General features: G+C 49.2%; 1 protein-coding gene across 4 annotated transcripts; it reads left to right on the top strand.

Moving 5' to 3' along the window:
* Positions 1-26,871, top strand: Rnf8 (ring finger protein 8). Of its 4 annotated transcripts, XM_085832849.1 has the most exons (9): positions 11-239; positions 4,430-4,727; positions 6,367-6,495; positions 12,054-12,797; positions 14,571-14,633; positions 17,116-17,205; positions 20,079-20,186; positions 21,153-21,357; positions 26,267-26,871. In XM_085832849.1, the coding sequence occupies exons 3-9, from the start codon at positions 6,427-6,429 to the stop codon at positions 26,377-26,379; spliced, it is 1,392 nt and encodes a 463-aa protein (XP_085688975.1). In that variant the 5' UTR covers positions 11-239; positions 4,430-4,727; positions 6,367-6,426; the 3' UTR covers positions 26,380-26,871. The 4 variants fall into 4 exon arrangements, with proteins under 4 accessions (XP_085688974.1, XP_021005530.1, XP_029326816.1 ...); XM_085832848.1 differs by lacking the exon at positions 4,430-4,727 and having other exon boundaries at positions 1-239; XM_021149871.2 differs by lacking the exon at positions 4,430-4,727 and having other exon boundaries at positions 2-239; positions 26,428-26,871.
* Positions 26,872-27,003: the final 132 nt, after the last annotated feature.

Genomic DNA, 27,003 nt, shown 5'->3' with positions numbered 1-27,003 from the left:
GGTCGATCCCCCGGCGATTGCTTCTGTCTGGTGTGTAGATAAGTTGCGCGAGAGGAACCTCGGAGGCGGCCGAAGCCCAGGCTGGAGGTTGGCTGGTTGCTGAACGCTGCCCCGGTGCCGATCGGGCCATGGGCGAGCCCGACCCCTTGGTCTCGGGGCAGCTCGCGGCCCGCCGGAGCTGGTGCTTGCGGCGGCTGGGGATGGACCGCGAGTGGCTGCAGCTGGAAGCTGGGACTGAGGTGAGGGCGAGAGGCCTGGCGAGCTGCGGGAGCGGGGGAAGGCCGCGCACAACCCGGCCGGCGGGGAGGCGCCGAGGCAGCGGGCTCCGGCCACCTCAGGGCCCGGAGGGACCGGGCCGCGAGGCCAGGCGAGTCCGCGGCTTGAGGCCCGAGCTGGAGGGCGGCTGCGCGGGAGCGGGACCCGTGCCGGAGCCGCTGTAACGGACGCGGGCCTCCCAGCGAGGAGAAGGATGGGGTCGAGAACAGGCACGGTCCCTGTTAAGGGTCTATCAGAGACGGGGAAACTGAGGCAGAGGCGTCCCCACTGACTCCTAGGAGTGGCGAACCTGTCTAGGGAGTCTGAAGATGGACGCCCGGAAAGCTGCGGCGGGCGTGGACTCTCTGGAGTTGATTTTAAGTGTGATCGCGAGTTTAAGGGTAGCATGCCTAAAGCCCTCGAACTGTAATACTAAAAATAAAAGTCTTCCATTCCATCTCCGAGGGGAACTGGAGCGTCGGGGTGGGCCATTCCTGAAGTGGGTCAGAGACTGTCAGCCTTCTCTCCAGAAACTGCTCACAATGTAAGGCTGACTTAAAAGGCCTGTGCTGGGGATTGAACGCAGGGTCTCAGAACTTGGAAGGCAAGGACTCTACCAAATGAGCTGTATCTGCAGCTCCACAAACGCAAAATTAGAAACAAAGACAAAGGGGGAGGAACAGTTCTAAGTGGGGGAGAGGTGCTGGGTGCTGTTGTGGGCTTTCTATCCTTGCAGTCTGCTCTGGAAGCAGAACTGGGTCAGGGATGCGCTTGCCATGTAGAATCCTTGAGGTTTTGGAAAGCCTGTACAGTACTGAATGTTGGTCATGTGTGCTGGCTGGTCTTTTGTCAGCTTGGCACACAAGCCAGAGTCCTCTGAAAGGAGGGAACCTTAATTGAGCAAATGTCTCCATAAGATCCGGCTGTAAGGCATTTTCTTAATTAGTGATTGATAGGGGAGGGCCCAGCCCATTGTGAGTGGGGTTGTCCCTTGCCTGATGCCCCTGTTTTCTGTAAGAAGCAGGCTGAGCAAGCCAGTCAGCAGTACCCCTCCATGGCCTCTGCATCAGCTCCCACCTCCAGGTTCCTGCCCTGTGTGAGTTTCTGTCCTGACTTCCTTTGATGAGGGACTGCACTTCAGAAGTGTAAGCTGGGGGGAAAAAAAAAACCACCCTTTCTTCCCCAACTTGCTTTTTGGTCATGGTGTTTCCTTGCAAGAATAATAACCCTGAGACATCATATAAGATAAATTCAATGAATTGGTAAGTTCGGTTTTTCTGATAAGCTGTATATTCTCAATTGAGAGGCTAGTGTAGGGATTTATGGTTTGAGCTAGGGGAAGAGAATTTACACAGTGAAGGAGCCTGAGAACGTCAGGGTGGGCCAAAATGTGGCTTATTTAGTGATATTCTAGAGCAGGTCCTGCTTTAAATTAGGCATTAGAGGGCTGTTTATTTTTACCTATGAGGTTTTACTATTTTTCATCTGCATTAATCTGATCCCTGAGCATTTACTAGTCTCTCACAACCCTAGAGGGAAACTTAAGTGTTGACTTCTTCACTGAGACTCAGTTCTGTGGACTAATGTATTACTCCTGGCTAGTTGGACAGCCCTGGAGTAACGAGGGCAAGAGGACCGACTGTAAAGCACTATTGAACATACTCAGTACTGTTCCATTGATCTGTGTGGAATTACATCTATGAGACCCAAACAAACCAAGAGAAAGCTGAGGGCCTTGGGGGCCTGTGTGTAAGGGAAGCCTGCCTGGTGACCTGCAAAGTCAGGTTGCTGGCAGCATTTGGAGCATAGCCTGCAGTGTATAAAGAGTTTGACTCAAAGCCAGGATGAGATCTGACTGTGGCTCTCAGGTGATATAGCCCAGGTGGGTTTGCAAAAGGTTTTGAGAGGCGTGCCTGGTATCAGCCAATCATAACAGCTAAAGCAGGTTGGCTCCTGCCTTCCCAGATCCCCTCAAAGCTTCACTGTGCAGATAGAAACCTCTTAAGAACATGGACAGATCTAAATATCACACCGAAGGGAATCCTTCAGTTAATTATATGTCTTTAAGCTTCCTGAACCAATCTGGAGAGTTTGGTGTAAGCACAAATGAACAGGGATTGATTGCAGGTGAGCGAGCTGCAGGCCTGCAGGGAACAGCTGTGCAGGATGCCTGCTGCCTGCCACCTGCCACCTGCCTACCTGCTTCTCTTGTGTTTGGTTTCCATGACTCTTGAGTGAGTGGGGAAGGGGAAGAGGTGAGATAGCTCCCGAGTGCATCCTGGTTCTCTCAGCATCAGGGCCCTGCAGAAGAGGACGGGGCTGGTGATGGTGGTCAAGAGCAAGGACATGTCTAGACCTGTCTGTGCTAAAGGCTGGAAGGGCAGCAGCTACTGTGGGGAGTGGTGCTGAAATGGAAGCAGTGTGAAGGCCAGGACAGGGAAGGGGAGGAGGATGGAGGGCATTTCCTCTCTCTGAACTCTAAGTCCTCTCAGAACAAGGTGCTTTCCTGCTCTGATGGCAGACAGGCTGTCTCCCATCATGTCAAATGGAATATGGAAGACTTTCTCTACAGTTGCTCAGAACTGTAAGGTCCTCTTCCCAGCCTCACCCCCTCAGGGCCTACTCTAATTACTTTCACTTGCTACCAGAGATGGCAGTTGTTAGTGGATAGGAACAGTCGGTGGTCCCCAAACACTCCCTCCCCCATCATCACGCTAGTCCTCAACCCTGGACATTCTCCATTTGAAAACATTGTGTGGGTGTGGCTGTCTGCATGCTGCGGTGAATACAGTGTATATGTACAGGTCAGAGGACAACTTCCAGGAGTCCGTTCTCTCCTACCATGTGGGCCAAGATGTTGAACTCAGGCTGTCAGGCTTGGTAGCAAGTGCCTTTACCCACTGAGCTATCTTGGTGGCTTCTGATATAAAATAAGACTCAAACATCACCCATTTTGGAATCTGGGCCTATTCTATAGACAGGCGGGCATCCTCTCCCTGTCTCCACCTCCTAAGTGCTAGGGCTCTAGGGGTTTCTCACCACTCAGGGTTTGGGCAACACCCCTGTGTTCTCAAGTATCTGCTGCGCACTGTGTTGGAAAGCAGTGCCAGATGCGGTTCGTACTCTAGGAAACAGGGCGGGCGGGATGGATGGTACAGTGAGGTACTTCAGGGCTGTACTAAGCGTATGCGAGTAACATGAACTGTGCCTTACCACTCTTAGGTAAGTGTAGTTAGTGTAGGCCCTGAGTGGGGTGAGACTGGGAATAGGAGCTTTCAGTTCTGAGGAAAGAGCATTTTAAGCAGAGAGTATATATGAAAAGGCCCTGTGGTCGACTGGAGCGTGGACAGCTTTAGGTTAAGGCGGGTGTTGAAGAAGAGAGGTGATCTAACCTTTTTTCTTTTTCCCTCTTCAGCTGCTATGGGAAGAGAAAGACTCAGGTGCTGGAAACCCTGGCTGGGTGGACTGAGAGAGGGCAGTGGAGAGACCCAGGGCAGAAATGACCCCAAGACTAGGACTAGGTACAGTAGGACTCGGGAATGAAGGACATGGAATCAAAGGTGACTTCTGTGTTCTCAGCCGAGGCCTCACTCGATGATCGTGTCCACTACAAAGCGTTTAAAAGCAACTAATAAACTAGGCCAGAGCTGTCGCTGGTCTTTAAGGAGCCCAAAGATATCATTCCGAAGGATTTACAAAAGGAGGAACCAAGGCGTGTGGTAGAAAACCACAGACCATCCACGCCTTTAATCCCAGAACTCAGGAGGCAGAGGTGGGAGGTTCTCTGAGTTCTAGGCCAGCCTGGTCTACAGAGAGAGTTCAGACCAGTGAAGGATATATAGTGAGACCCTGTCTCACACAGGAAAGAGAAAGAGAAAACCATAACCTTGACTGTTTTCTGCTAAAGTCACTGTATAGGTCAGTCAGTGCAAGGCCAGCCTGGTCTACAGAGTGAGTCCCAGGACAGCCAGGACTACACAGAGAAACCCTGTCTAGAAAAAACAAAACAAACCAACCAAACAAACAAACAAAGATGGCTTAAGCACAGAAAAGAAGAAAGTAAGACCTGGATCTCAGAAGAACCTTATTTCCTTCCCTCACGTGGTTGTGATTAGACAGGTATACCAGGAAATGTGGCAGATGGGAATCTGAGCTTCGTTTCTATCTTCTACAGAAACTCAAGCTGTTCTTGTGGGGAAGCTCAGACCCAGGACTCAAAAGACTTTAGTTGTAGACTACTAGCTACTCTGAAGAGGGTATACTCCACTGTGACAGGGGCTGCAGAGGTCAGAAGAGGGCACTGAGTCTGGATTTGGAGTCATGAGCTCTTGGCCACTGAGCACCTCTCCAGTCCCCACTTATTTTGTGTACATCTTGACTGAAGGCACAATATCAACTGCCATATCAGTTTCCTGGGAATCTACAGCTGCAAGGAACATGTCTGTCTGTCTGTCTGGTGGCAGATCAAAAAGGTAAAAAGCCTCACCAAGGCAGTGTGACAAGATGACAGTGAACGAGTGAACGAAGTCAGCTTTAGGTCCTGCATTTGAATGCACATTTGCCAGCTAGTCAGGTATAGAGACACAGCATAGTAGTCTTGGGAGAGGAGGATCAAGAAATATAGTCATGGGGCTGGAGAGATGGCTCAGTGAATACGGACACTTGGACTGTTCTTCCAGAGGACTGGGTTTCAAATCCCAGCACCTGAATGGCAGCTCACAACTGTAACTCCAAGACATGACACTCTCACGTAGACATATATACATGCAAAACACCAATGCACATAAAATAAAGGTAATAAAATTTTAAAAATTGTTAAAAAAAGAATGCCATTCTTTTTTCGAAAAACCAAAAAAAAAAAAAGAGTGCTCAGATGCATGGTAGTGTGACTCCCATCTCACCAATGGTAGGAATAAATGACCTTTCGGGTTGTACATTAGCTCTTATTTATTTATTTTTGATTTTTTTTCTTTTTCTTTTTCTTTTTTTTTTTTTTTTTTTTTTGGTTTTTCGAGACAGGGTTTCTCTGTGTAGCCCTGGCTGTCCTAGCACTCACTCTGTAGACCAACTTAGAAATCCGCCTGCCTCTGCCTCCCGAGTGCTGGGGTTAAAGGTGTACGCCACTTTTTTATTTTTTTTATTAATATATTATGTGTGTGATTGTTTTGGCTGTGTGTGTGTTGTACACACACAGGTCTGGTGCCTGAGCTTGAGGTATGGGCAGAAGGCATCAGATCTGCTGCAACTAGAATTACGAATGGTTATAAGCTACCGTGTGGCTGTTGGGAAAACAAATTTGGTCTTGTGGGAGAACAGCCAGTGACTACCCAGCTGTCTCTCCAGCCCTCCATGGTTAACTCTGTTGTTGTTGTTTGTGTTTGGTTTTTGAGACAGGGTTCTCTGTGTAACCCTGGCTGTCCTGGAACTCACTATGTAGACCAGGCTGGCCTTGAACTCATGGAGTTCTGCCTGCCTCTGCTGGAACTAAAGGTGTGTGCCACCACTACTGCCTGGCTTTTACCCACTTTTGGTTATTGTTAACTCTTGTTTTTTTGTTTTTTTGTTTTTCGAGACAGGGTTTCTCTGTATAACCCTGGCTGTCCTGGAACTCACTTTGTAGACCAGGCTGGCCTCGAACTCAGAAATCCGCCTGCCTCTGCCTCCCAAGTGCTGGGATTAAAGGCGTGCACCACCACTGCCTAGCTACTGTTAACTTTTTTTTTTTTTTTTTTTTTTTTGGTTTTTCGAGACAGGGTTTCTCTGTATAGCCCTGGCTGTCCTGGAACTCACTCTGTAGACCAGGCTGGCCTCGAACTCAGAAATCCGCCTGCCTCTGCCTCCCAAGTGCTGGGATTAAAGGCGTGCGCCACCACGCCCGGCTACTGTTAACTCTTAAGTGGTCTCTTATCACAACATCTAGCTTTTTTCTGTGTGGCGGTTGTGGAGGAGAGGGGGATGGAGGAGGAAGAGGAGAGCAGATGAACAGTTTAGGGTCCACAGGTGTCTGGTTTCCTAAGTCAGGACTTGTGTTTGCAGCTGGTTGGTAAGACTGCAAAGAACCTCCCTGTTAGCATAGTGACGGATTGTGTCTTGACTGCCTTTGTCTTTCAGGTGACCATAGGACGGGGATTTAGTGTCACATACCAGCTTATATCAAAGGTTTGCCCTCTGATGATTTCCCGAAGCCACTGTGTTCTGAAGCAGAATCCTGAGGGACAGTGGACCATTATGGACAATAAGGTACAAGAGCTCACACAACCTAAGGCTTCTATTGAGTTGTGTGGATTTTTAACAATTGTATATTATTTTAACTTATGTGTGCTTTGGGGAGGGACGGTATGTGAATGTCCGTGCATGTGCCAGCCCAGCCTAGTGTTGCCAGATCCCTCTGGAACTAGAGTTGAAGCCGTGGGCCACTCTGTGCATTCTGGGAACTGAGCGGGAGATGTGTGATGCTCTTAACCACTGAGCCATCTCTCCAGCCCAGGATTTTTCTGCTTTAAACATCTTTTTTTGATTTTTGATTTTTGTATTATTTGCATGTGTCTTTTATGTACATTTGTATGCAGAGGCTTGAGGCTAGAAGACAGGTTTGGGTTCTCTAGAGCTGGAGTTACAGGCAGTTGGGAGATGCCCTGTGTAGGCGGTGGATGTTTCCAGAGGATCTAGGGTTCTCTGGAAAAGGAGCAAGCCATCACTTCAGTTCCCTTTAAATACAACTTACAGTCAGTGGCTTGTTAGGACATTTACAGAAGCCTGGACCGAGGAAACAGGTAAGGTGCCCCAGCATACGCAAGCACCCTGAGGGATGATGAAAACGGGCCATGGATAGGGGGCTTTTTTTTTTTTTTATAGATGGGAGTGGGGGAGGTCTTGTTATGTAGACCAGGTTAGCCACAGATCATCTGCTGCTTGGTGATTTCTACCTTTGTGTGATAGAATCTGGCTTCTTAGGGTCTTCTGCTTGGATAGTTAAGCTTCAGGTCTGCTAGTGTCAACAGCAACCCGTGGCCTTTATCAGACAGACATGTTTTATTTTACGTGTATGGGTGCTTTGTCTGCATGTGTGTCTGTGGACTACATTCATGCAGTGCTTGTGGAAGCCAGAAGAGGGAAACAGATTCCCTGGAATTGCAGTCACAGATGGTTGTGAGCCACCTTATGGGCTGGGAATTGAACCTGGGTCCTCTGCTTTTAACTACTGAGCCACCTCTCCCGTCTGGCATACCTCTGAAGAAGTTGGATGACGGGCTGAGGGCATGGCTCAGCAGGTAGAGCTCTTGCCACACGAGCATGAAGACCTGAGTTTGGCTCTCCAGGACCCGTGTTAAGGCCGTGAACTACCTGTCTCATGTCTATAATCCCTGTGCTCCTATCGCAAGATGAGAGGCAGAGGAGAATCCCCAGAGCAGCAGCTGTGAGACCCTGTCCCATACCAGGGGGAGGGGGCCTAAAAATATTGGATGTAGTATAATAAAATTAAGATATTTCTGTTCCTCAAAAGACACCATTAAGAAAAAGATGAGCCCAAGGTGAAAGTGATTGCTGTATATTCACAGTTGATGACACCTGGGCATGTGTGTACAGAATTCCAAATTGGGTTTTCCCAAAAGACAGATATAACCCAGTTTCTAAAATAATGAAAATAGGGACATCACAAAATAGTGTACTGAATTCCCACCATCCACGAGAAGTTGTTTAATTCAGTGCTCAAGGAAATTCAAATCCAAACCACAAGGGAATGCCACCACACATTCTAAAGTGGCTAAACTAAAGACTGGTGACACTGGGTACCAGCTAGGATGAGGGACAAGGACACTTTCTCCTTCAGAGGGAAGGCCAGTAGGCACAGGTACTGTGATAGTCTGACTCATCCCACTGTGTGTGTGTGCTCGTGTGACCGTGTGTGTGTCTGTAGGAAACATTTGTGATGCCCACCCACAGTAGAATGTATAAATATTTATTTCTACGGTGTAGTTCTACAGTGCACACTACTGTGCTGACCATGGATGAGTCTTAGAATCGTGACATTAAGTGAAAAAGGCTTCGCAGCAAGTTGGCACACATGCTAATATTTGCCTGTAACCCCAGAACTGGGCGATGGGGCAAGAGATTCTGACTCCCACACTAACCTGGGTTATATTGCCAGACGCTGTCTCAAAGAAACAAAGTAAGGGGTTAGGGAGATTGCAAGACAGGCAGTCTATGTGTCTAAAACCAGAGCTGTGGAGGCAGGCAGGAAGAGAGGGAGTTCTAGAACTCACGGTCTTATCAGTCAGCCTGATTGCTGAGTTCTAGCGGTGAGAGACCATGCTCTTGCCCTCAGAAGGCCTGGGTTCAGTGCCCAGAACCCACCTCAGGCACGTCACCTGTAACTCCAGTGCTGGGGATCCTCTGACCTCTGTAGACATTTGCACTCAAAGGTGCCCTTTTAGCACTGGGGAGGCAGAAGCAGGGAGATTTTGTGAATTTTGGGCCAGCCTGGTCTACAAAGCAATTTTTTAGGCCAGCCAGAGCTATAGAGTAAGATCCTGTTTCAAAAAAATAAAAATAAAAGTAAAAATAAATATAAAAGCAAAAATAAAAGCAAAAGCAAAAGAAAGCCAGGCAGCAAGCAGAGGTTCACACCTTTAATCCCAGCACTCGGGAGGCAGAGGCAGGCGGATTTCTGAGTTTGAGGCCAGCCTGGTCTACAGAGTGAGTTCCAGGATAACCAGGGCTCCACAGAGAAACCATGACTTGGAAAACAAAAGCAAACGGCAAAATAACAATTGTAAGGGGAAAGGGTGCTGCAGAGATGGCTCTGGTTAAGAAAGCCCACTGCCCAGTGGACTCAGTTCCGAGCATATACCGTGGTGGCTCACCACTGTCCGCAGCTCTGGGTCTCGGGAGTCTGATACTCTCTTCTGACCTCCATGGACACCAGGTATGCACAGACATCCATATACACAGAATATACACATGCAGAGTGAAGAGCACCTGAGGAAAGCACTCAGTGCTGCACTGGCCTCGTACACACGTACACATAGAGAGTATGATTTATATGGTGTCCAGAACTAGGTGAAGCCATTGTGCCAGGATCCTAGTCCCCTTGTGAGGGAAGGAGGGACGGGGTCATTGGATGCTGTGAAAAGCTTTTAAAGCCACGTTGTAGACAGGGCTGAGGTGTACACCTTGTGATTCTTCATCTAGCTGTACATTTATGATTTATCCATTAACATTGCGTACTGTGCTTTGTTCAAGATATTTAAAATATTGACTTGATACTTTTAACAGATTGCTAACCTAAAAAGTACACTGTAAATGTCAGTCTTGTGTCAGTTCAGCAGTGAGTTTAATCTCTAGTCTTTCCCAGTGTTAGAGTCCTCCCAGGATCTGGTTAGCTCTACAGTCTGTCTCAGGGCTTGTCACTCCATTTAGCTAACCCGCCTCCACATGGCACCCTTTGCTGTGCTGTAGGATTCCATTCTTAGCTGTTTCCTTGTCCTGTTTTTTCCACAAATAGCTGCTAAAAGCTATTTTGTCCTTGGTGTCTTTACCTGCTGTCTTACTTGGGGTTTTCATTGCTGTGAACAGACACCATGACCACAGTGACTCTTTTTTTTTTTCCTTAAGACAGGGTTTCTCTGTGTAACCCTGGCTGTCCTGGAAACTCACTTTGTTTCTGAAGACCACTTTGACATACATCAGCCATGGAGATGCAGAGTTTGGAGTTTGCCCAGCTGGTTTCCTGCCTTGCTTTGGGGATTACAGTTAATTAAGTTGAATGAATCTCAGAAGAGACCTTGAACTTTGGACTTTTAACATTGTTGCAACTGCTATAGACTATGAGGACTTTGAAAGTTGCACTAAATGCATTTTGCATTATGCAATGTTTAAGTATGGCCCCCATAGACTCATGTTTTTGAAGAAGTCTATGGGGACCAGGGAGTGGAATGTGATGGTTTGTATATCCTTGGACCAGGGAGTGGCACCATCTGAAGGTGTGGCCTTGTTGGAATAGGTGTGACCTGGTTGGAATGGGTGTGTCACTGTGGGTGTGGGTATAAGATCCTCACCCTAGTTGCCTGGAAGTCAGTCTTCCACTAGCAGCCTTTGGATGAAGACATAGAACTCTCAGCTCCTGCTGCACCATGCCTGCCTGGATACTGCCATGCTCCCACCTTGATGATAATGGACTGAACCTCTGAAGCTGTAAGCCAGCCCCAATTAAATGTTGTTTTTTTATAAGACTTGCCTTGGTCATGGTGTCTGTTCACAGCAGTAAAACCCTAACTAAGACAGTGTCTTTACCTGCTGTCTTACTTGGGGTTTTCATTGCTGTGAACAGACACCATGACCACAGTGACTCTTTTTTTTTTTCCTTAAGACAGGGTTTCTCTGTGTAACCCTGGCTGTCCTGGAAACTCACTTTGTAGACCAGGCTGGCCTCGAACTCAGAAATCCGCCAGCCTCTGCCTCCCGAGTGCTGGGATTAAAGGCATGCACCACCATGCCCGGCTTAAACATTGGTTAGATGCCCACACCTGGCCACAGCGACTCTTATAAAGGAAAATACTTAATTGGGACTGGCTTACAGTTTCAGAGGCTTAGTCCATTGTCATCATAGTGGGGAGCATGGCAGCAGGCAGGAGCCAAGAGGTCTACATCTTGATCCACAGGCAGTAGGGAGAGACTTGTCACACTGAATGCAGCTGGAGTGTAGGAAACCTCAAAGCCCACCTCCCTAGTGACACTTCCAACAACAAGGCCACACCTCCTAATAGTTCCACTCCCTATCCAAGCATTCAAACACATGATGAGTCTATGGGGCCATTCCTGTTGATACCTGGTAGGCTGGTGAGCACAGAGGTAAAGTGATATCAGTTATGCCAGGTAGTCTTCTAAGTATGCAACACATGCTGAATTCACTCAGGGATCACCAGAAAGATTATCATCTGATAGACACAGGAACCAAGTCTGCCCAGTGTCATTCAGCTCTTAAGTGGTGGACACATTGCCAATGCAGGCAGTCTAATCCAAGACTCCAGTGTTGGGCTTGAACCGGGTCTTCCTATGCTACCCCAGAGCTCAGCCCCTCCCCATCCATGTTCTCAACAATGTCATTTCACTGAGACAAGAAGTTCGGGATCTGAGACTTACGGTATTGGAGTGCTGTGCTGTGCATTTTACAAGACTTCTCATTGTGTAGACAAAACTGAGACACAGAGGGGTTGCGAAAAGTATGTAGCTAATAGAGCCAAGCATTGGATTTGGTCTGTGAGCCCAAGGGAGAGCCCCAGCTCTGCTTGCTACACTACAGCTCAGGTACACGGCTACTGGTGTTCCTTGGGTCAGACTCCGCAGTACACCTGTACTGTCCTCTTAGCATTTGTACACTGTCAAGGGCCCGCGTGCAGAGCGTGGGTGGCTCCTGCCTGAGCCTGGCCATGGTTGGCTGTGCCGCTGCTTCCCTCCCTAGGAGCGGTTTCTCCAGTCTTGCCGCATTGCCGGAGTTTAGGTCAATAGAGGGATTGAGTTTGAGTGTTGTTGAGTGTGTCGCTGGGTTTTAGAAAGGAGAGCTTGGCCTGTTACACAGGCGTTCTCTGTGGAGATATGAAGGTGACATAGGTAGGAAGGCAGAGCACTGTGTGCGCGGTGCTCTTTCCAGAGATGGTGCTTTACGACCCTTTCATTTCTGTTTGTTCTCAAGGGTTTTCCTTCTGAAAAGGCAGAAGGTTTTGCAGCAGCAAGAGAGAGATTCCATTAAGAGGAGGGAAATTGTGAGCTTATTTTTGTTTTTCTTTCTTTTTCCCCAGAGTCTGAATGGTGTTTGGCTGAACAGAGAACGTCTGGCACCATTACAGAGTTTTTGCATCCGTAAGGGAGACCATATCCAGCTCGGTGTGCCGCTGGAAAACAGGGAGACGGCGGAGTATGAATACGAAGTCACTGAAGAAGACTGGGAGAGTCTGGCTCCCTGCCTTGCCCCGAAGAATGACCAGAGAATGGAAAAACATAAAGGCTCGAGAACTAAGAGGAAATTCAGTTCGCCTGGGTTAGAGAATCTTCCAGCAGAGGGCTCCTCAGATCTCAGATGCCCACTGACTAATGTCTCCAGTAAACCCGTTGAGCCAGAGAAGTTGCATGGCACAGGTGACGCAGCGAGTCAGTCCTTGGGATGCTTGTGTCCTGCGCTGAATTCTCTGAAGGCGAGTGAGAGGGCTGCCGGGCCTCATGCTTGCTCTGCTCTTCCAAAGGTCCTTGAACTCAGTTGTCCTAAGAAGCAGAAGGCCTGCAGACCATCCGCATCTCAGAACAGCTTAGAACTGTTTAAGGTGACCATGTCCAGGATGCTGAAGCTGAAAACACAGATGCAGGAGAAGCAGATAGCTGTCCTAAACGTCAAGAGGCAGACTCGGAAGGGGAGCTCAAAGAAGATCGTTAGGATGGAGAAGGAGCTGCGAAACTTACAGTCTCAGCTGTATGCAGAGCAGGCTCAGCAGCAAGCCAGAGTGGAGCAGCTAGAAAAGACTTTCCAGGAGGAGGCCCATTACCTCCAGGTACCTTAGAGGCTGGAGGCAGGGTGTCCCCGAGTGGGCGGGCGGGCGGGCGCTTCAGGAGCTCCTGCCTAGAGTTTTCTGTGACACAGGGACTGAATGCTAAGTGCAGGAGACAGAGTGAGGGTGGAGCTTGGGAAAGATTGGGGTTTCAGCACACTGGTGAGGTCAGGAGCCAGGCAGGCTGCCGGGGTGAGCAAGGTGACTGAGCAGGCAGCCTGGGGACAGCTGGGCTCTGCGTCAGGGAGAGGTTGGATGACGGCTAGGATGCCAGGAGACCGTGTCCCCAGGGCTTTGCTCTTTGCTGTCAGAGCAGGTGCAGGTCAGCCAGGTCCCCTGTGTGTACATGGCAACACTTTGGCACTGCGATTGGCTCTGGCTCCCCTGGGGAGTGGGTGGCAGCAGCAGAGAATGGTTTTGTTCCTGTCCTGACCAATCAGAGCGCCACGGAGGTGTAGCTGGCTGAGTGACAAGCCACTGTCACCCTCCTGGAAGGTAAAAGAAGGAAGTACCTGAGTGGACCAAATGTGTCCTCAACTCTAAATCATTTGCTTTGCTGACAAGCTCTTGCATAAAGCTTCAGGCTGGAGTTGATCCTGTTCCTGCTTAAAATGTCAGTTCCCGTGTGGCAGGAACCGTGTGGGTCACACCCCAGCTGCTTAGGTAATGGCGAATGTCAGGAATTCCCTATTGTTGACTTAAAACCAAAAAGGACCAGTCACAGCTGAAGTGCAAAGGTGGTGGTTTATCTTGCTTGGCTCTCTCTGGGCAAGGAACAGCCTGTAGTGGTGCTGACTTGTTTCTGAAGAGTTTATACTTTTCTTTCTAACCTCTGCTATCTCCTTGAGCTGGTAGGGTTAGCAAAAGCCATGGATTACACTATGGGCATGCTTGGTGGGTGTTCATAGCTTCTGCTCCCCTTGTTCAGCGCAGACCACTGTAAGTTAACAGAGGGTGAGACTCTCTGTTTAGGGTGTCATGCCATCACTGAGCAGAATTCTCTTTAAAGGATAGTGGGTTCAGAGAGGAGAGTGTGCCTGGAATTACTATCCATGGCTACTCTGTGCTGAAGGGACAACTGCGAAGTCTTTCCTGGGGCACACGGTTAAAGGCAGAAGGGACTGGTTGAGATGCATGCCTGATGCTGCGTGGGAGCTCAGCTCCCTCTGCCCTCACGGGAACCTGGCCTGACATTGGGTTTGGAATTCTGCTTGGTATTAAAAACCCAATTTTTTTTAATCATTAAGTAATTTGTGTTCCCTATTAGCACATTGGAAGAATGTTTGGCACATCAAATTCCAAATGAGTTGAAATCCCCCACCCTGTAGGTAATCCCTAAGAACAGAGACTGCCTGAAAGAAGCTGGCGGAAAGAAAGGCAGCGGAGGCTCAGGCCAGGGCAGAGAGTGCTTGGAGAGGGTGGGCGGTGCGGAGGGACAAGACAGGGAAGGAGTGTGGGGCCAGCCTTGGGGATGTATCTGAGTTTGGATGTTTGTGGCTCTGTTCTCAGACTCCATTTATTTGAGTATTATGGCAATAAAAGCAACTTAAGACTGTCACTCCGTGGTGCTTCAGAGCTGCCTGAAGCCCACTCCTGAGGCGGGTGATGGTAGTGGAGCAGATAATACTGCTCACATCCCTTGCTGAGAGCAGTTTGAAGTAAACTGGGGTCTTCATGCCCGCTTCCTGCCCCATGTTCCTTGTGGTGACGGCTCCTAGGTTTTGTTATCTTACCCCCTTGACTGCAGAAACCTTCCATTTCATTTTGGCTTTTCAGGGTTTGGAGAAAGAGCAAGGAGAGTGTGACCTGAAGCAACAGCTGGTGCAGGCCCTGCAGGAGGTAACATAATCTCTCCCCCTTCCTTCCAGAGGCTGTGGTGGTTGTGAGTGGGGAGCAGCTAGGCACCACATGGCCACTAGCTGCCTCTGCCTCTGAGCCACTCGCATGTGTTACCGCCAGGCTGCAGATAGAACAGGTGCCAGATGCTTACACCATCAGGCTGGAGATTTGGAGCTTCACAGACACACACCAGATCTCATCGTGGAAGCTTACGGCTTCATCACGGCGCCTGGTGATGACAGAAGAGCCTGTAGACGCTCTCTGGGATGGGGCTCTACTTCAGATTAGTGGGGGCAACAGTTAGCCATGCCTGGGCCTTAGGGCCCGAGAGCGCCTGTGTGCCTCCCCATTCCTACACTGTGGCATCCAGAAACCATTCAAGAGGATTCTCCTCTAAAAACAAAACAAAACCCTATTAACAGAATAGTGCTCCTTCTGGTGTGAAGTTCTCCAACAGACCGCCAGTGGTTTATTTCACTAAACCCTAGTGTTGGGGCCGGCCAGTGGCTCACATATCCGGGTTCGAGCCTGGAAGGCATCTTGGAATCTGGAAGAAAAGAGGGAGCCTAGGCAGGTTGAGAAATAATGGAACCAAGACAACTAGTCTGCTCAAGGTTCACATGTTTAATGGTGGACATGCTTTATAAAAGGGGGGGGGGAGTCCATTCCCGCCAGTTCATCCCTGGAGCCTGGAACCAGCTGCAGGTGATGTTGGCGCAGGATAGGGGGAGGTCTCCGGAATAGCTCCGGGGCCTCTCAGAAGGTAGCAGTATCTTGAAGAGGAACAGTGGCAGTGGCAGAACAATAGAGTGATCTAGGGAGGAAGGCTCCACCCTAGGTGATCTCCTTAGTGGCAGCAAAGTCAAGTTCTGGCTCAGCCTGCTTCAGGTTTATGGGAGGCTACACCCTAGGGCTTGACTGCCTTTTATGTGCTCTTCATACCTTTAAATCTTGCTTCAGCTGGGTATGGCAGCACACACCTTTAACCTCAGAGGCAGAGGCAGGTACATCTCTTGAGTTCAAGGCCAGCCAGGTCTACATAGTGAGACCCTGACTCATAAAACAACAAAAACTTGCTTCATCTTTGAGCTTTGACTGTGATCTGTAATTTGGTGGAATTTCAGCCGAAAGGTTAGTAAGATGGTTAAAGTCTCATTGAGCACAGTGAGCAGCTTACATATAATTTGTTCAGGGTTATCTCTCTGTTTGCTTATTACAGACCTATCAGCCTCATCGGTACTAACAGTTATGTGAGAGGGAACCTGCCTAGATTTGCTTGTGGGTAGATGCATAAATGGCTTCAGAAATAATTAGGTGAAAATTCTATTTGGATTTTATTTTTTGAACTTATCTACTTCATGGGTTGAAAGGATAGGCATTGTTCCCATCTGAGTATTTAAATATATGTTTATTTTACTGTCTGTGTGTGTGTGTGTGTGTGTGTGTGTGTGTGTGTGTACAAGCATTCACATGGCACTGGAGACTTGGTTGCCAGCACTCAGACAGCATACAGCCCCTTTAACTCCAGCTTCCGGAGACTGGATACAGTCTTCTGCCTCCCAAGTCATGTGAACATGTATGGCTTATACTCATACACACACAGTAAATAAAGACATTGTGTGTGACCACGGGTGCTTGTGTACCACAGTATGTGTGTGTGACGGGAGCTTTGGGGAGTGGGTTCCCCCCTTCTCCATATGGACTCCAGAAGTCAAACTCAGGTCTGCAGGCTGCACTGCAAACACCTTTACCCAATGAGCCAGCGCACTGGCTTCCTAGTGGGTTTTTTTGTTTGTTTTGTTTTTTTCAAGACAGGGTTTCTCTGTGCAGCCCTGGCTGTCCTGGAACTCACTCTGTAGACCAGGCTGGCCTCGAACTCAGAAATCTGCTTGTCTCTGCCTCTCAAGTGCTGGGATTAAAGGCATGTGCCACCACCGCCCGGCGCTTTCTAGTGTTTTTAAACTAGTGCTTAGATGCTTTGAAACTGGCCAGAGAGTCAGGCTTTGCCCCGCTGTGAGGAAGGCCCAGGGTTTTCTGCTCCCTTGTAGCTCTAGCACCGCACCTGCTCTAACACGTGTCTCGAGGCTTGGTCATGCAGTCACGCATCAGTCTGACATGGTATCAGGGCATTCTTTCTGATGTCGTGCTTGTACTGGTGTGGATGACCCCTTTGAAAATACTCTCTTGTTCACACTGCTAGAAGAACTGTAGAACCCATAGTCACAGTGACACTGCTGCTGGCACTTGGGCGTGCCAGCTCGTAGACGACACTGGCTGGGTTAGTTCCAAAGGACTAATCCATCTGCTGTTCCCTCTCCCCTATCCTGAGCCATCCATCCTGAATAAAAGAAGGCTGGTTTTGAAATTGTCATCACTGGTCCCTAAAGCAAAGCAACCGAGCAGAGGGAGGAAGCAAAGATGTATGGCTAGCAAGAGGGTTGTGACGCAGCTCATCCTGATGGCTTACCTGCTCTTTCTGTAGCATCAGGCTCTAATGGAAGAACTAAATTGCAGCAAGAAGGACTTTGAGAAAATCATTCAAGCCAAGAACAAAGAATTGGAGCAGACCAAGGTACGGGATGGAGGACAGAGTGAGTGCAGTGCGTGTGGCCCAGCATTCTGTAGAGTTCGTGGTTGCTGTGGTGAATGCAGACGGTTGTTCCTTACCTCAGGGAGATAATCTATAGTTACTCACTGTGAGGCAGCATCCCTGTCCTCCTTTGGACCCTGCATGCTAGCCTTTGTCTAGGGGGGAGTCTCCATTAGAAGCTGTCTGTTCCCCATCAGATCAGTAGAATTCTTAAGTTATATGTTGCAAACATCAGTGCCTCCCAGAGCCAGACCAGTAATAAAAGTAAGGGAAGTGGCCTGAGTGTCAGAACACTGGGGGCTGCGAGGCTGGGCGTGCTTCCGCCTCCTTCCCAGAGGGCAGCTCTTCTCTTCTCAGTCAGAAGCCACCCAGCACTGCAAGTCCAGTCTTCTCAGATCCAGTTCTCTCATAGGAGGCAGAAACCCAGATATGTAAGTGAAATGTTTTTCTTTAAGCTTGTGTAACCATAAAATATATACTTAGGCGGAATTGTGATGTTTGAATGTACGTACAATTTCAGGGCCCCGGGTCACAGTTTCTAACCTCGAATGCATCTTTTTTTTTTTTTTTTTTTTTTTTTGGTTTTTCGAGACAGGGTTCTCTCTGTAGCCTTGGCTGCCCTGGAACTCACTCTGTAGACCAGGCTGGCCTCGAACTCAGAAATCTGCCTGCCCCTGCCTCCCAAGTGCTGAGATTAAAGGCATGCGCCGCCACCGCCCGGCTCTGGAATACGTCTGAAATCAGATTGTATCTCGCCCTACTGGGGTCAGAGCTGGAGCTGAGGACAGAAAGGAAGACATCTTCTGGCAGATCCGATGTCCCTATCCCTGGTGAAATCGGTACCTTTTATTTTGGGGTGGGGTGTGTGTTTGCTAGGGATGGTCCAGGGCCTCGGGCATCCTGGGCAAGCTCTCAGTTTTCCGAGACAGGATTTTACTGTATAACCTTGGCCGGTCAGTAACCTATTAGGGTCACTGTTGTACACCACCCACACCTGCCTCCAGCATCCTAACAGGTCCTTTTTTTTTTTGAGGTGGGATCTCATAGTCCAGGCTGGCTTCAATCTTTTACTCTGTAGCTAATATGACATTGAACTCATTTTCTCTTAAAATATATTATGAACTCATTTTTTCTCTTAAAAATATATTGTGATTATATATAATTTTGCTTGCATATGTACACATATGTATGTAGTACCTGAAGAGGCCAGAAGAAGGTGTTGGATTCCCTGGAACTGGAGTTACAGACTCCATGTAAGCTTCATGTGGGTAATAAGAGTTGAACTCGGGTCCTCTGGAAGGGCATCCAATGCTGTTACCCACTGAGCCATCTCTCCAGCCCAGTTCTACCTCTGCTTTAAACTCTTAATCCTGTTTCCAACTCCCAAGTTGCTATCATTTTGCTTTACCACATATTTTAAAACTGAGGAACTTAAAATTTTCTACAGTGGTCTGAAGAGATGGCTCAGTGGTTAAGAATACTTGTTGCGCCGGGCGTGGTGGCGCACGCCTTTAATCCCAGCACTCTGGAGGCAGAGGCAGGCGGATTTCTGAGTTCGAGGCCAGCCTGGTCTACAAAGTGAGTGCCAGGACAGCCAGGGCTACACAGAGAAACCCTGTCTCGAAAAACCAAAAAAAAAAAAAAAAGAATACTTGTTGCTTTTCCAGTGGTCCAGGTCCCAGCACCCCATATGGTGGCTCACAGCTATCTATAACTGGTTAGAAAACCTGGGGATCCAACCTCTCCACCAGTGCACATACATGTGCACAGTCATACATACAGAACACCCATATACATAAAACAAATCTTAGAAAGAAAGCATCTCAGAGATCATGGCTTTAGCCTGATCTTCCTCCTCTGTGTGACTTAGTAGTCTTGATTAGAAGAGAAAAAGACAAAAAGAGCCAACTGCTCACATGTAATTTGAGTGGCTTTTCCTCTTTGTCTTGGACTCCTGTTGCTTCCTGTTTGGGGGGTGAAGACATAACTAATTTTCAACATAAAGAGCATAGGTAGGGTCTTTCCTAACAGTAAGCCCACGGGTGTCCTGACCTCGGGGATAGAGGGGAACAGAAGCAGGAGGTGGCAAGCGTCGGAGGGTTGGACTTGTTTCCAGCCATGGCTGGGGGTCGGGGTTAGGGGGATAGGAGAGATGGGTATTCTTCTGTCCTCAAAGACAGCTGCTAACTACACCAGGGACTGCACACTCACTCAGGCCCCTGCCTCTAGAGTGCTCTGCCTCTCTCGTCCTGTGAAACTATAGTTTTGGGGAAAAGTTTTTAGCACTCAGGTTGTGACTTGCTAGTACCAAGCCCCCACCTTGGCTATTCGTGGAAAGGAACAAATTGCATATAGAGCAGATACCGAGAAAGTAGGGTTTCGTTCCTCCAGGCCGCTGCAGCTAAAACACTGTGAATCGGGCAGCTAATGAGCAACAGCAATGTATCTTCCAAAGTTCTGCAGGCCTAGGAGTCCTGGAAGGCACTGGCAGATGAGGCTGGAGTCTGGCAAGGACATAATTTTGGTCCTCAGCTGATATTTCTCACTGTGTCTTCACACGGAGAAGAGCAGAACCAGCCTCTGCAGCCTTGGTTCTAAGCCACTTATCCTGTCCTGCCCATCCTCCTAGCAACCTCGAGGCTTCTCCTAACTGTCAGCAGGTTAGCGTTGAGCACACAGGGATGAGGGAGGCAGGGAGCCAGCTTCTGTGTCAGGAGGCAACTCTTGGGGAAGGGTGCCCACAGGGAGAGTTCCATCTTTACACAGGCCCCTGATCCCACCGCGCTCCGCCAGCCTTGCTCCGGCCTGTCCTGCATTCTGCAGTTTCCCTGTGACTGGAGGTGTTGTCTTTGCAGGAAGAAAAGGACAAGGTGCAAGCACAGAAGGAGGAGGTTCTCAGCCACATGAATGACTTGCTGGAGAACGAGCTCCAGTGCATTATCTGCTCGGAGTACTTCATCGAGGTAAGTGTGCGGCGCTCGATCATTCTTTAGACAAGACAGACGCGGTCCTCACTGTGCTGCCCCTCCTTAGACACTTACGTGCACAGTTACTGTTTAACTGCAGTGAAACCCTGGGGACCATTGAGCCTGAGGGTTTGCCCACTGCTGCTGCTGTTCCTTTCCTCCGGGTGGGCATGGCACGCCGTGTGGACTTGTGGTTTGGCTTTGAAGCAGGGTAGTGAGTGTCATTGATTGTGTGGTCACTGTGGGTATCAGGCACCAGAATGAATCTATTTCATGGCTTTGTGGGTCCTTTTGAAAAGCAAACACCCAGCTGGGTGTGATGGCACACGCCTTTAATCCCAGCACTAGGGAGGCAGAGGCAGGCGGATTTCTGAGTTTGAGGCGAGCCTGGTCTACAGAGTGAGTTCCAGGACATCCAGGACTCCACAGAGAAACCCTGTCTGGAAAAAACCAAACCAAACCAAACCAAAACAACAAAAAAAGATAAGCAAACACCTGTCTCCTAGGCTACTTTGCCATGTTATCACACCAGCTGTTTTAATTTTCATACATTTTCATACCATTTGTAACCAATTCATTTTATGCTAAGTGTTATGCTTATGCAGTTGAGTAGCAGGTGAGTTTTAGTCTTTTTTACACCTTTGGAAAGGAAGATGGGTGTGCAGAGAGACTGCTGTTCCTAGGCAGCGCCTAGGAAGATTGGGTGTGTCGGCCTCCTGCAGGAAGAGCAGGTCTTTGACTGGAGTCACTTAGGCTACAAGTCATCGTTCCCTTAGTCTCCATTCTGATGGTGGAGAAGTTTAGCGTTGCTCAGGACTGTGGGAGCTGGAGGGGAGGGTGCTGAGCCAGCCGGAGCAGAGTGAGCGCCTCTGTGAGGCGGGGCTGTGGTGAGTCTGCCCATGGGCCTGGGAGATTCTCTCTGTTGTGCTTTGAGAAAGTAAGAGTGTCCCTTTCACATTGCAGGCTGTCACCCTGAACTGTGCTCACAGTTTCTGCTCCTTCTGTATCAATGAATGGATGAAACGGAAAGTAGAGTGTCCCATTTGTCGAAAGGACATTGAGTCCAGAACCAACTCCCTGGTTCTGGACAACTGCATTAGTAAGATGGTGGATAACCTAAGCTCAGACGTGAAGGAAAGAAGAAGTGTCCTTATTAGGGAACGGAGAGGTGAGTGGCTCTGAACTCCTACTCCCTGACAAAGGGCTTCCTTAGCCACAGCAGGTGTTTTTACAGGGTGAAGTTGGACAATAGAGTTTAGTAGATGTTTTGGGGGTACAGGCAGGAGAAATGGGAGTATCTGCAGAGTTCAGGTAGCCCGCATGGGAAAGAACCGAATTAGAGTTAGTCTCTGTTGTTTGAGCTCCACCTGGTAGGTGTGTCCCGCTTGCTCTGGAGCCAAAAGCTGGGCCGGGAAAACAGTCAAAAGGTTTGCCGTCTGCACACCAGGTGGTGCTGTTGCTGAAGGCAGCCGGCCAGTTAGAGATGGAAACAAATACATAGCTCCGTAAGGGCCCAGGGCTGGGGTGTAGTCAGCCACGAGGCCCTGGGCTCAGACCCTAGCACCACTATTCACACACACACACATTATTGCGTCCTGGTGGGTTTGATAACACATCTCCAGTCAGGGGACTTGGGGTGAAAAGATTGGGGATGGCGAGTGTTCCTGAACTGTCCCTCCTAGTGAACATCTGTCCATTTAAGTCAGTGGTTCTCAACATCCCTAATGCTGCAACCCTTTAAAATAGTCCCTCTTGTTCTGACTGACAACCATAAAATTAATTTGGTTACTACTTCATAGCCATCTGTACGTCTGCTACTGTTATGAATCACAATGTAAATATCTGTTTCTGGTGGTCTTGGGGGTCGTGCCCACAGGTTGAGGGCCGCTGGTTTAAGTGATGCTGCCACACTAGGGGCTTGCTGTGTTAATGCTGCAGAAAGCCACTGCTTCATGTTGCAGCAGAAGATTCTTGGTGCAGAACAAGGAAGCTGCTGGGTATTACATAGAGAGCCATGGCACAAGAGGTGGGGTGTCCGTGGCCGTTGTGTTCTGTCGCTACCTTCTGGGAATTGGAAATTAACTCAGCTCCTGTCTGTGATGCTGTCACGTGACCAGTGTGTGGGTGTGTGCGTGGGGTGGCCTGGTTATACTCCTGAGCTGAGAGATGCTGGGCAGCATAGAGGCCAGATGCTGGTCATAGCAGTCGAGTGGCCCTACGGGAACCAGCTTTTCCAGGTAGGGACAGGGATCTGTTGCTGACACATGTGCATCCATAGTGTGAGACTGGACTGGGTGCTGTGGATGCTGAGCAGGAAGGGTTCCTGGCTAGGAGTGTGAGCTGACCCTTGACGTGCATGCTTGCTGCTTTCCTGATACCTGATAGAGTATTTTGCTCAGTTTAGAGTCTCTATAAGTGTTACCTCTGCCCTTGGTTCTGGCAGAAGCCCATTGTTCTTCATTTTCACCTGTATTTCCATAGGAACATGATACTAGCCCGGGAAGAGAGATAGCATCTCACTTCCTCTCTCGATTACCTGAAGGTGCTGTGTGGCTTCAGAGGAAGGACCGCTTACGTGGGTCTGGGCAGGTGGAGATGAGAGAGGATCCAGTAGAGGAAGCCATGTTTATGCCAAGCCTTACAGCTTTCTGGATGCTTGCTTTCCAAGCCAAGGACATGACACATGTTTGCAGAACAGCCAAAACTGGGAGGGGCCTGCCAGTGGCTTGCTTCTGTCTTCCTGGGAGTCAGGTTAGATACGGAGCAGGCTATGACTTTTGAGCGGAAGTGTGTTGTCTGGGTCAGGGTGGGATGCCTAGGAGAGTTTCTTTTCTTTTTTTTAAAGATTTATTTATTTATTATGTAAGTACACTGTAGCTGTCTTCAGACACACCAGAAGAGGGCATCAGATCTCATTAAGGATAGTGTATATGGGTGCTGGGATTTGAACTCAGGACCTCTGGAAGAGCAGTCAGTGCTCTTAACCGCTGAGCCATCTCTCCAGCCCCCACTAGGAGAGTTTCTTTGCCCAGCCTATGTTGTTCTTCAGCTGATGACTGGAAGAGCCCAAGTCCGCCTCTGTCCTCTTATGGAGAGTCACTTGCATAGACTAAGGACCCCAGTCCTTCCTCCCTTCTCTGCAGAGGCTAAGCAGGCTACCCCTGGGCGCCTCTGGAAAGAGGAGTGACTATTCAGGAAACAGCGCCCTGTTGCACACCCTGATCACAGCATGTCTGGCAGCCAGTTCTCACCACAAGTGCAGCTCTGCGACGTTCTTTAGACAGGCAGAAGGTTCTGTGCCTTGATTTAGGAAAAGATGTACCAGAGCCACCAGCAGCGTTGTTGGGCTGCAGTGTGGGGCCAGCTCGCTGTGAGTGTTCTGGGGCCATTTGAAAGCTGGTTTATTCCTTAGTGCGTGAGAATTTTTAAAAAGAACTTAGGATCTGGAATGGAAGAGAGTGTTCAGTGGTCAAGAGTACTTTCTGCTCTTCCAGAAGAGCTGTGTTCAATTCCCAGCACCCACATGCTGGCTTACAACTGCCTGTAACTCCAATCCAAAGGGATCTGACATGTTTTGGCTGTTTTAGGCACCAAGAATGCACATGGTGTGCATACATGTGTAGGTAAAACACCCATACACATAAATACAACAAACCAAGCGAATACACAAAGAACACAGGCTCTAGGTTTAGGCAAGGGTTTGGTTGATTCTCACGCAGATGTCCTTTGCTCTCCAAGAGCAGGGCCTTCCTCAGCTTCCCTGACTGTAGGTTTAGGTCCCAGTGGGAACAGCACCTCCTGACTGGTTAGCTGTTGGGGATGGGAGATAGTAGGAGGCTGGATTAAAGCAGGATTAAAGAAGCATGCCTTGCAGGTGGGGTAAATAGCGACATTTGTACCAGGGTCACTGTGGCAGGCACCTTCTGAAGGAAAAGGGTTGAAATTCCCCGTGGGGAGATGGTAAGGGGAAGACCATTCTTGTCAGATTCTCCCTCCCCTGTTTTCTCTGCTCCCCTTAAATTAACTATGTTCACACTGTTTCCCCAGCCGTGTCTCCTCCTCCCCTTTTCCTCCAGGTTTTGTGGTGGCTGTAGGGTGGGTTTGAGAGTCCGACTCTAGGCCAGCCTGAAACTCACAGCCCTCTTCCCTCTGGACTTCCCAAGTGTTGGGATCTTAGGCTTGAGGTGCTGTGCTCAACTTCCTTCGAAAATGAAGGAAGTGGGGCTGGAGACAGCTGGAGGGTTGGGGTCCTCACTCAGCACGGGAGGAGAGGCATAGGAACCCAAAAGATCTGGAGGTGAATTGTTCTTTCTTTCTCAGCTCTGGCTCCTACAGACTGCATCCTCCCAACCCTCCCCCCCAACCCCTGTTCCCTTGCTATTGTAACACTAAGTTGAAGCTCTTGATGAATGTATGTGGAGAGAAGGCACCATGAATCTGTGAGATGGGCTGTTCTGAGTTGAAGGCCCCTAGGAAGATCCACCTTACCTGTGACTTCAGCCGCCCCTGTTTAGCTAAAGGAAGGTGGTGTAGAGAACAGAGAAACAGCAAGGGTCCCAGACTCCAAACAGGTCTTTCCGCTCCCCTGGAAGTGTATCTGATGTTGCCCAGCTCCTTTCTTGGAAGCCAGCTTTGACAGGATTGCTTGGTGGGTTAGTAGCCGTCAGTCTAGTGAAGAACCAGCCGGAGAGAGTGTTAGATTGCAGACACTCTGAGCCCTGTCCTGAGACTGCTGTTTACCCCAAATCAACATGTAGGGTATGGACTGTGTGCCCAAGGAAACGGCTCAGCAAACTTGCACTCAAGGTCTGGGATTGTTTATGGAGGTAGGGTCTGCTGTGTAGACTAAGCTAACCTCTAACTCACAAGAGATCCACCTGCCGCAGCCTCCCCTAGTGCCACCATGCCCAGATGGACGGTTTTGATTTTTTTTTTTTTTAAATTTAATTTTTGTTTTGTTTGTTTATTTTCGAGACAGGGTTTCTCTGTATAGCCTTGGCTGTCCTGGAACTCACTTTGTAGACCAGGCTGGCCTTGAACTCAGAAGTCTGCCTGCTTCTGCCTCCCAAGTGCTGGGATTAAAGGCGTGCACCACCACTGCCCGGCTTGTTTTTGACTTTTTAAAAAAATTTATGCTTTGCAAAATTATTGCTGGGTAAGAGTTAACAGATGTTACTAGACGCATTTGTCTGTGTGGCTTCTTCATTATTTAAAGCGAGAATTGTCTTCTTGAATTCCTTTCTCTTCCTCCTTATTGAGAGCGCAAATACAGTTTGAGATGACAGGAAGGCTGGGGGATGGCAGAGTGCTCACAAGATGAGAACCCAAGTCTCACCCCCAGAGTTAATTAAGCTGGGCGTGGTGGAACTTAAAATCCCAGCGTTGGGTAGTAGAGATGGGCTTGTCCTTGAGGCTTGCTGGGAGCTTCCTCAGTGAGCCTCAGGCCATGGTGAAAGAAAGACTGCCTCAAAGAACCAGGTGGACAGCTGAGGAGAGACACCTAGGCGCTGAGAGAGTTGACCAGCCTCCCCTCTCATGCACAGACGCATGTCTCCCTGCAGGCTTACACATCCACCGGTGGGAGTGCCTGCGTCCAGCGTGTACATAGTAGTAGCATCACAGGAACTGGTAGAGAAAGCACTGTGCTGTGGCGGTCAGCTCTGGGGCTATGTGGATTGCATGAACTAGTGACCCAGAAAGTACTGGCACCTCAGGCTTCTTGCCAGTCTGTAGTCCTTGTGATCGCAGAAACTGCCTTCTGCAAACAGTTGAGAGCTGACTTAGTGACCTGTAGTGAGAGCTCTTTGCCATGTCATCAGAAGCTGCCGTCTGTTTGGAAGCACCCAGGAGAGCTTCCCCAGCTGAGAAGACTGGCCTTCCCAAGTGATGTCAGTCCTCTTCTGTCCAAAGACAGTCGAGAGAACCGGGTGTTCAAGAACAGGCAGTGGGATGACCTTGAGTGTAGGCCCACCTCACATTTAAATATGCCTAGTGCATGGTCTGGTATGGAGAGTAGCGACCCGCCTGTGTGAAGGGGAAGACCTGCTGGCTCAAGCTGGATCCTCTTGTTGCTGGAGGCTGCCTGAGCATCACCATCAGCCCGCAGCCACTAGGGGCAAGCTTCCTTTCTCCCTTTACTCTACTGGCTGTGGAGAACAGGCAAAGAAGGCAGAGATGGACGGGGCTGTGAGCCAGTGAAACATGGGCTGCTCCTTCACATTTTTCTTTCTCTTCAAAGCAAAGAGACTGTCATGAAGGTCATGCTGCAAGGACATGTGCGAGACTCTAGGGGGATGGTGGCTTGTCATGTTCTAGAGGATTCCCTGAGGCTGCTCTGGACATCATCTGGAAGCCATGCGCTGCAGAGACTGAGTCAGGAAGTCTGTGCCACTGGCCTTCCGTCATGCTGGCCCTGCTGCCACCACCCTCCAACGTGTGCTGGGACCCCGTTCGGACCACCTGACTGTGCATTAAATGAGTTGAGTTCTGTGTTTCTTAATTTGTTGATTGTTTTTGATACCTCATGCACCCTCTTGACATCATTGTGGACAGCTGGGTGTGTCCTGTGGCTGCGTGGAAGGTAGCCTGCATTTTGAGAGTCTGGTTTACCTTTTTATGAAAACATGATGTCATTTCTTGGAAATAAAATGTAGAAAACCCGCAGTTGCTCAGCTGGGCTTCAGTGTGTTTACTTTCCTTTGTCTCCCGCTACCTCAGTCTCCTAGGTAAACACTGGCAGCTCAGCCGGGCGTGGTGGCGCACGCCTTTAATCCCAGCACTTGGGAGGCAGAGGCAGGTCGATTTCTGAGTTCGA

Source organism: Mus caroli, unplaced genomic scaffold (genome assembly GCF_978045245.1).
Source record: "Mus caroli unplaced genomic scaffold, Mus_caroli_1 scaffold_18, whole genome shotgun sequence".
In the NCBI taxonomy this organism is placed as follows: domain Eukaryota; kingdom Metazoa; phylum Chordata; class Mammalia; order Rodentia; family Muridae; genus Mus; species Mus caroli.
Note: the sequence above shows the minus strand (reverse complement) of the source record. Positions and strands in the feature narration are given on the sequence as shown.